Source organism: Olea europaea, unplaced genomic scaffold (assembly GCF_002742605.1).
Source record: "Olea europaea var. sylvestris unplaced genomic scaffold, O_europaea_v1 scaffold1631, whole genome shotgun sequence".
Taxonomy (NCBI): domain Eukaryota; kingdom Viridiplantae; phylum Streptophyta; class Magnoliopsida; order Lamiales; family Oleaceae; genus Olea; species Olea europaea.
The window spans coordinates 99823-108484 of NW_019233954.1; the positions used below are offsets into that span (position 1 = coordinate 99823).

At 34.9% G+C, this 8662-nt stretch overlaps 1 protein-coding gene across 1 annotated transcript; it reads left to right on the top strand.

Annotated features, from left to right (window-relative positions):
- The first annotated feature begins 2444 nt into the window (after positions 1–2444).
- Positions 2445–8662, top strand: LOC111377259 (ribonucleoside-diphosphate reductase large subunit). Its single transcript, XM_023000332.1, has 17 exons — positions 2445–2965; positions 3301–3362; positions 3496–3583; positions 3871–4134; positions 4280–4520; positions 4608–4684; positions 4807–4977; positions 5503–5595; positions 5713–5862; positions 5954–6040; positions 6163–6327; positions 6412–6531; positions 6726–6928; positions 7017–7166; positions 7242–7389; positions 8075–8158; positions 8246–8662. The coding sequence occupies exons 1-17, from the start codon at positions 2738–2740 to the stop codon at positions 8342–8344; spliced, it is 2430 nt and encodes an 809-aa protein (XP_022856100.1). The 5' UTR covers positions 2445–2737; the 3' UTR covers positions 8345–8662.

Here is an 8662-nt window from a genome sequence, read left to right on the forward strand (position 1 = left end):
AGTTCCTCCCAGCTAGGGCTATAATGGATCGGATATGGAGAGAATCTGCCCAAATTCAATTCGATCCGTTAAGAAAAGTTATCCTATCCGATTCGATCTGATAATTCAACGGATATTTGATTGTTAAATCCATATCCGATTTTCTATGTTATCGGATATCCGATCCTAATTTTTAAAAAAAATAAAAGGATACGCTTTTCCAATATTTTAGTGATTTTTCAATGTGGGATATTAGTCAATTGTCAATTCTAAGTGTTAATAGTTTATTTTATTATTTTCATTAAAAATCATAGCCTCAACAAAATTATAATCACAAATAATATCAATTTAAACAATGTAAATTATTTTTGGACATATTAATTATTAGTTTTTGATGTTATAAAACAAATTACTATACTTATTTTTATCTTATTTTAATTAATAAAAAAATTAAATATCTTCAAAAATTTCAATTAACAATATTATATTATTATCTAATATTATTTATTATTTGAAAATTATGTGTAAAGCATAATATAAGTTTCAAAATGGAAAAAATTATGTTTACTAGATTATGATATAATATATAAAATATATTATATTATTATAATAAATCGGATCAGTTTGTTATTGGATCGGATCGATCTATATCCATATTTGCTCCATTTAGTTAAGAAATTATCGGATTCGAATCTTAATAGGATTATCGGACTAAGACCCTAAATCTATCTCCCATTAATCTCATCGGATTCGAATTAAAATCTAATCCATTGACAGTCCTATTCCCAGCAAACCACTGAACAACCTAAGTTATTGCCCAGAAACGGCCCGTGCAGACAATGGTGGAAGATGAATACAAATAGACCAAAATAAAACATACAACCTGATCCTGTCCAGTTCAAAGAAGTTGAGGAACCAAGCACTAGGCAATAGACAACTAGAAGAATTTGCTGAATCCAAACTTCTTGGAATAAATAGCAAGAATCCAGCAAACAAAATCTGACTAAGGTAGTCGACAACTTGAATAAAACTGAATACCCAAAATTTGTAGAAATATTGGATGACCAACAAGCAAACCTAGTTGATATTGTAATGAACGGAACCTGCCTAGATTGAACCCGTGCAAAATCATCCAAAATGCTAAGAAACTGATAACAAAACCTTCAAGAACTAAAAGAGGAGATGCAGTTTCACTAATATATAGCAAAAAGGGACTAATAATCAAGAAAAAGTCAAGAAATCAAGGCAATCAAGTGAAATTTTCTCTTGTTAGAATTGAGAGCTTCTCTCTCTAACTTTGACTGAGAGCTAATCAAATACGTTATCTCTCATATCAAATGTTGATCCTCTATTGTATTCATCACTTTGGCCCTGAACTTTTTTGGATTCTGCAAGTGCACTAAAGAACTCATTTAAGTGGCTGTTTGCTTCCCATTCTTTTCCATCCAATTCTCATTTTGCACTATCATTTTCAACTTTTGTGTGTCCCCCATGTTTGAATTTAGTGGACATTTAATTCCTCATTAGTAGAGCATGGACAAGCCGCAGATAAAATGTTGATTTCCATCTATGCCCTTGCCATATATTTTTGTTCAGGATGTTTGAGTGAGACAATGAGGGTAAACTAATCCATATTCATTTCCAACAGCCCTGTCAGATGCATTCAATTCTGGCAATTTGAAGACTCTCTAATTTTTGAATATTTTTGCTACTGTAGTTAATTGAGATGTGAAGAAAAAATTGGAAAAGAATGGAGCTCAAACAGCTGCTAAATAAAATTCTTATGGAACCGACGAAGTCTGCACTCAATAGGGCAAAGTGTGTCAATTTTAAATGATATCACACATGGACAACACTTTCATTTGTGGTGGGTTCTGTCATTCATTTAACAAATTATTAATGCCATGTGTAATTTAGTAATTTTGCTGATAGAGCTATTTAAAAATTCATAAATTGACGGATCTCTTGAAATATGTGGTAAAAATTTATATATTCAATAAAATATATAATTAAAAATGAATTTGATTAGCTTATAATCTAAAAAAGTTTTCTCAAACATGAGCTTAATCAAAACAACACAAAGTTTGTGGTATAAATGAATATAAAGTGGCATAGAATTTTTCCTTGTATTTCATTTTAAAAAATATTATTTTGTCTAAACTTTAGACCCGTTTGGCCTCCATTAATTTTCATTTCATTACATTTTATTTTTTTCTTTCTTATTTTCAATTACACTATTTTTCACAATATTACACCTAAATCGAAAATTTTTCCTTCTTTTTCAATAACTCATTTTTTAACAAAATATTATTTTACACATTTTCATTTCTAAAAAATGGCGGCGAAACGGGGGCTTAATCCTACTTGTGTCGGTCCTAAGAATTATTATCAACCACGTAAAGGACAGAGTTTGAGAATAACCAATAAAAAATAATCATTGATTTTACTTTCAAAAAGAAAAGTGATTATGTGGACCTCACCCAAAGCTCCCCTTACCTTCGCCTAATCCTCGCCACCGACCTCATCTCAAATCTGGCGGGGAAACTTCAAAATTCACAAACCCATTTAGAGGGAAACTCAAAATCTTCAAAAAGTTTCAAAATCTTCCATTATATTCGCATAATAATCATTTAATATCTATTTATATACAACTCTGTCCATTGCAGATTTTCGAGTTCTTCACAGGAATAATAGTATACAATAGTCTGTTCGACAAAATTCCTCAGAGAGTAGAATCTTGAAGATTGCCAGGAAAAAAATGTATGTGGTGAAAAGGGATGGGAGACAGGAGACGGTGCACTTCGACAAGATAACGGCACGGCTGAAGAAGTTGAGTTATGGGCTGAGCAGTGAACACTGTGATCCGGTGCTTGTGGCGCAAAAGGTCTGTGCAGGGGTCTACAAGGGCGTTACCACTAGTCAGCTTGATGAGTTGGCTGCCGAGACTGCTGCTGCCATGACAGCCAACCACCCTGACTATGCTTCTGTGAGTACATCATTTTTATTTTAAACCCTATGTATATTATTAATTTATGATTCTGAGTTTTGGGTCTTCCTAATTTCTGTTGGATTTGATAGTTTAATTTCATATTATGTAACCAAGTCTCCTTTAATTTTTATTTTTTTTGCCCCTCGGTTTATTTTACTTTGTTGTGTCTATACAAAAATTCTGTTTTTTGTTGTGCTATATTCTTTCATATTCCTTGATTCCTTGACTGTAATTATCTCTACCAAAATGTAAACGGAAGCAAAATTATTGTCTAGAATATTTTGAGGTTAATGTTGAGAAATGATGGGTTTCATTTGATGAAAATGGTGCAGTTGGCTGCGAGGATTGCTGTTTCAAATTTGCACAAGAACACAAAGAAATCATTTTCTGAGACGTAAGTACTCTTACAATTACAATCAAACACAGCCCCAGCACATATTTGCTCTTTAATACATCCCTATATCTGGATTGTGGTTCATGACAGTAATAAGATTCTGAGGTAGTCTTGATTTGTGTTATTTTTGCAGGATTAAAGAAATGTACAGCCATGTGAGTGAGCGGTCAGGATTAAGGGCTCCTTTGATTGCAGATGATGTTTATGAGATAATAATGAAGGTATTTCCACTTTCAGTGGATATTGGACCTGATATGATTATCCTCTGCATCAATATGGTTGAAGATCTTAAGTTAAAACTAAAGTTTCTATACAGTCTTTTGAAATTACTTTATGAATATATTATAGAACTTCTACAAAGTTGAATTGCTCAGAAAGAGGAAATGAAAGAAAATGGATGTACAGGCAATGGATTCATTTGATTGAAAAGTGCTCAGGATCCGAATGATTGTGTCATGAATTTTTGTTTCTCCAGCTTGTTGCTAATACAAGTTTTTTCTTTTTCCAGAATTCTGCTCGTCTTGATAGTGAGATCATATATGACAGAGACTTTGATTATGATTTCTTTGGTTTTAAAACTCTTGAGAGATCTTATCTCTTAAAGATCAGAGGGAAGGTTGTCGAAAGACCTCAGCACATGTTGATGAGAGTTTCTGTTGGGATCCACAAGGACAATATAGATGCAGCTCTCAAAACATATCATCTATTGTCTCAGCGATGGTTTACACATGCATCTCCTACCCTTTTTAATGCTGGAACACCAAGGCCACAAGTATGATCATTTTGGACTGCTACTGAGCACTTGCATTTTTGTTGAAGTTTCACCTAATTGTTTTGATTACTTGTGTGAGAATTTTATAGTTGATGATCACTGTGGTGTATTTGTTGCTAATAAGTTCTCTCTTTATGCCTCACAGTTGAGCAGCTGTTTCTTGATATGCATGAAAGAAGATAGCATTGAGGGCATTTATGATACTTTGAAAGAGTGTGCTGTTATCAGCAAATCAGCTGGGGGAATCGGTGTCTCTGTTCATAACATCCGGGCTACTGGAAGTTACATTCGTGGAACAAATGGGGCATCCAATGGCATTGTTCCAATGCTGCGAGTGTTCAATGACACAGCTCGGTATGTGGACCAGGGAGGTGGCAAGAGGAAAGGTTAGCTTCCATGCATTTCTTCTTTCATTGTTGATGTTTTTGTGATACTCTTTTTGATTTCTTATGTCCTCTCTGCGATGAGAATAGGTGCTTTTGCTGTGTACCTTGAACCATGGCATGCTGATATCTTTGAGTTTCTGGATTTAAGGAAAAACCATGGAAAGGTGCTAGAAGCTAGCAATGAACATACACATTTTCTTATTGTTCAAATCATTTTGTGTTTCAGTCAATCCATTTCATTCATTATATCATTATTCAAAGTTTCTCTCCTTCCCATCTTTTGCAGGAAGAGCACCGTGCTAGAGATCTATTTTATGCTCTTTGGGTGCCTGATTTATTTATGCAAAGAGTCCAATCTAATGGACAATGGTCATTGTTTTGTCCAAATGAGGCTCCTGGATTGGCTGATTGTTGGGGTGAAGAGTTTGAGACTTTGTACACACAATATGAGAAACAGGTGAAGCAAGTTAATTCAATGCACATTAATAATGCATTCTGTATTGTATATGATGAAGATCATCACCGACTTTGGCATGAATTTTTTAGAATCATCTAGGATTTACGTACTTTATTATTCACTCCTCTACCATAGAAGAGTCAGGAGAAAAATTTAAAATCATGCCCACTGCCATTCTAGATTATTCCAGGAGAGTACGATATGACCATTAATGGAATACTCTATAGCCAAAACCACCGACATTAACACCTATAAATACAAGGTAACTGTGTGTTGTGGATATGTGTGTGTAGAAGAGAAAAGAGAGGCAGAGAGAGTGATAAGAGAGGAAGCACACAGCTGTGTGTGTGTTTGTCAACGAGGATTGAATTTGAGTGTATGATATTACTAGCGGCCTTGGTGAGTGTGTCCATAATTGTGTAAAGTGCATTTCATCAATAAAATTATATCTTAATTTGCGAGGTGAAATTCAACATATGATATTTAAATTTTATTTATTTATTTATTTATTTTTTTGGGGCTCAGGGCAAAGCTAAGAAGGTTGTCCAAGCACAGAATCTTTGGTTTGAAATCTTAAAATCTCAGATTGAAACTGGAACTCCTTATATGCTCTATAAGGTGACCCTTATAACCACATCATCTTTCTTCCTTTTTTTAATAGTTTTATTTTGTGGTTTTTCTGCTTGCATTTTTTCTTATTGTTAACCTTTTTTGGTTTTATTCTTCATTTTTCAGGACACTTGCAACAAAAAAAGCAACCAGCAAAATTTGGGAACCATTAAATCCTCTAACTTGTGCACTGAGATAATTGAGTACACAAGTCCAACTGAAACTGCTGTATGCAATCTAGCATCAATTGCTCTACCTCGATATGTTAGGGAGAAGGTTGTTAATGGCATATACTATTGGAAGAGTTAGTCTTTTCTGTACTTCATTTTCTCTATTCTTTTATTTATCTATTTTTTATTTCTGGCAGGGAGTGCCAATGGAAGCACAACCGTCGAAGCTTGTAGGCAGCATAGGCTGTAAAAACAGATATTTTGATTTTGACAAGCTGGCTGAGGTTTGATATACTTTATATACTAATTACCTAGTTTATTAGTTTCAATTACGTGACATGCGAAGATGTAGTTAATTATCTTGATGTTTGATTTTTGACTCTGTTTTAATTGTTCTGTTTGGTAGGTCACTGCGTTAGTAACTACAAACCTTAACAAGATAATTGATGTCAATTATTACCCTGTTGAAACTGCAAAAAGATCTAATATGCGACATAGGCCAGTAGGGATTGGGGTTCAGGGTCTTGCAGACACTTTCATTTTGCTCGGCATGGCATTTGATTCTCCTGAGGTAAAGTTAGTTCGCTAATCCAATTTCTCTTTCATTTCTATGCCAAATGACTTGGGTCTAATCGTACTCTAATTTTAACTGCAGGCTCAACAGTTGAACAAGGACATATTTGAGACCATTTACTATCATGCTTTAAAAGCTTCATCTGAATTAGCTTCAAAAGAAGGTGCATATGAGACATTTATTGGCAGTCCTGTAAGCAAGGTGTGATTTTGAGTGGCTTTTCTTACTAGTGGACTTTTTACTTTACTTTTTGCCTCTAGACATGTTTGAACATGTAATTTTTTTCTTACAATAAAAGAATTTGCTTTTCTTTTTGAAAATTGGGAAACTCTTACTCTAAAAAATAGTTATTCTTGGTTATCATTGTTTGCTTAAGTTGAGTCCGTATCTTTCAGGGAATTCTTCAGCCAGACATGTGGGGAGTGAAGCCTTCAGATAGATGGGATTGGGATGCTCTCCGGGAAATGATAGTGAAAAATGGAGTCAGAAACTCACTTCTTGTAGCGCCCATGCCCACTGCTTCGACCAGCCAGATTCTTGGAAATAATGAGTGCTTTGAGCCATATACTTCCAATATCTACAGTCGTCGAGTTTTAAGGTTCTTTGTTGGTTAACATTAATTTAGCTCCCAATTTATATTTGTTTTTCTTTGCTGTCTGATTTTCAAGTAATGGTTGCTCTTTCAGTGGTGAGTTTGTTGTGGTGAACAAACATCTTCTTCATGATTTGACTGAGATGGGTCTTTGGTCGCCTGCTCTTAAGAATAGGATAATCTACGAGGATGGGTCTGTTCAAAAAATCCTGGAGATTCCCGAAGAACTTAAAGTTATTTACAAGTATGCATTTACAGTTTAGAAGTCTCTTCTTGTACTTTTTATTGCCAATGTTAATTTGATTTGTTTGTTCATCAGAACTGTTTGGGAGATCAAACAAAGAATATTGGTTGACATGGCTGTTGACCGTGGATGCTTCATAGACCAGAGTCAAAGCCTCAACATTCACATGGATCAGCCTAATTTTGGAAAACTTACTTCTCTGCACTTCCATGCCTGGTCAAGGGTAAGTAATACTGGTTTAGATTAGCATTTTGCATTGTTTTCAAGTAGCATCCCATGTTTTTGGAGCCATGCTTGAATGAAAAGGTGCACTAAAAAGGCTAAGCTTTAAAAACGAAAGTGAAATCTATTTTTAATCTTCAATTTTGTGAAATGTAATTTAAGAAGATATTTGATTGGGTGGAGAGTGAGGAACAAAGACCTTAGCCTACTGCACTTGGGGCAAAAGGTTCTGTTTCTTTAGGCTCAGCAAAGATCAAATTTTGTGTTTGACTATGATTGGACTGTATAATTTCCCCCCTGTCAACCTTCAAATGATTCTGTTCCCAGTCAATTACACCTGCAACCCTTTGTTTTGCCTTCTACGGCTGCCTTCCTAGCTGTTGAAACATGAAACGCATAGGGAAGAATTTTTTTACTGACAATTTTTTTCTAGCAAGTCTTAACTTACTTTTTAAAAAGTAACTTTTAAGCTTAGCCAAATATTCTCTAAGGATTTGATTTCTTAAAGCTTTTGACTTCCCCCCCTGTGTTTGTTGCCTATGGGTGTAAACCTGTGCATGCTGTCTGTGCTAGGTCTCACTTTTCTGTAAAAGTGGCTTGCCCTGCTTTACACATTAGTATTTTTTTTTTTTACTGACTAGCCTGTCCTTGCGCCCTGATTGTTATCCTTGTATCTGGACCTGAAGGGTTTGAAGACCGGTATGTACTATCTAAGATCACGTGCTGCAGCCGATGCTATCAAATTCACAGTTGACACTTCGATGATAAAGGTAGAAACTGTTCAAGGCTGTAAGCCCTGTCCCAATTAATTTACAGTTGTACTAAAGTAATTTGTGGCTTTGCACATCTGCTTGCAGGATAAGCCAAAGGTGGTAGCCGATGATGAAAATAGCAAGATGGCACAAATGGTATGTTCTTTAACTAACCGGGATGAGTGCTTGGCTTGTGGAAGTTAGGGCTCCAGCAAACATTCTGGCCTTTGAGTTTGCTGAGGATTCTTTCTCTAGATTCTAAGAATGACGTGTGCTATGTTGAGAGGCATTTTCGATCATTGGGATATTATACTTGACATTTGTGCTTCAAGGTCTTTGAAAAGTTTGATCATCAGATGCTTACACTAGTGCAACTTACTGTATAGGTCCTAGTCGATTCGCTTTAGATGAAAATTATAGGTATTTATTTACGAACTTCTAATTTATGCTTTCTTCACTGTATTTTTTTTCTGTGTTTCAATCTGAGGTTATGAGAAATGGGAAGTAATTCAATTTCTGTAA

Excerpts from the sequence above, each read along its gene's own strand:
- LOC111377259 (XM_023000332.1), top strand. The coding sequence starts at position 2,738 with ATGTATGTGGTGAAAAGGGATGGGAGACAGGAGACGGTGCACTTCGAC. Across the intron at positions 4,978-5,502 it reads ACACACAATATGAGAAACAG|GGCAAAGCTAAGAAGGTTGT; the intron begins GTGAAGCAAGTT and ends TTTGGGGCTCAG. Across the intron at positions 6,328-6,411 it reads TGGCATTTGATTCTCCTGAG|GCTCAACAGTTGAACAAGGA; the intron begins GTAAAGTTAGTT and ends TTTTAACTGCAG.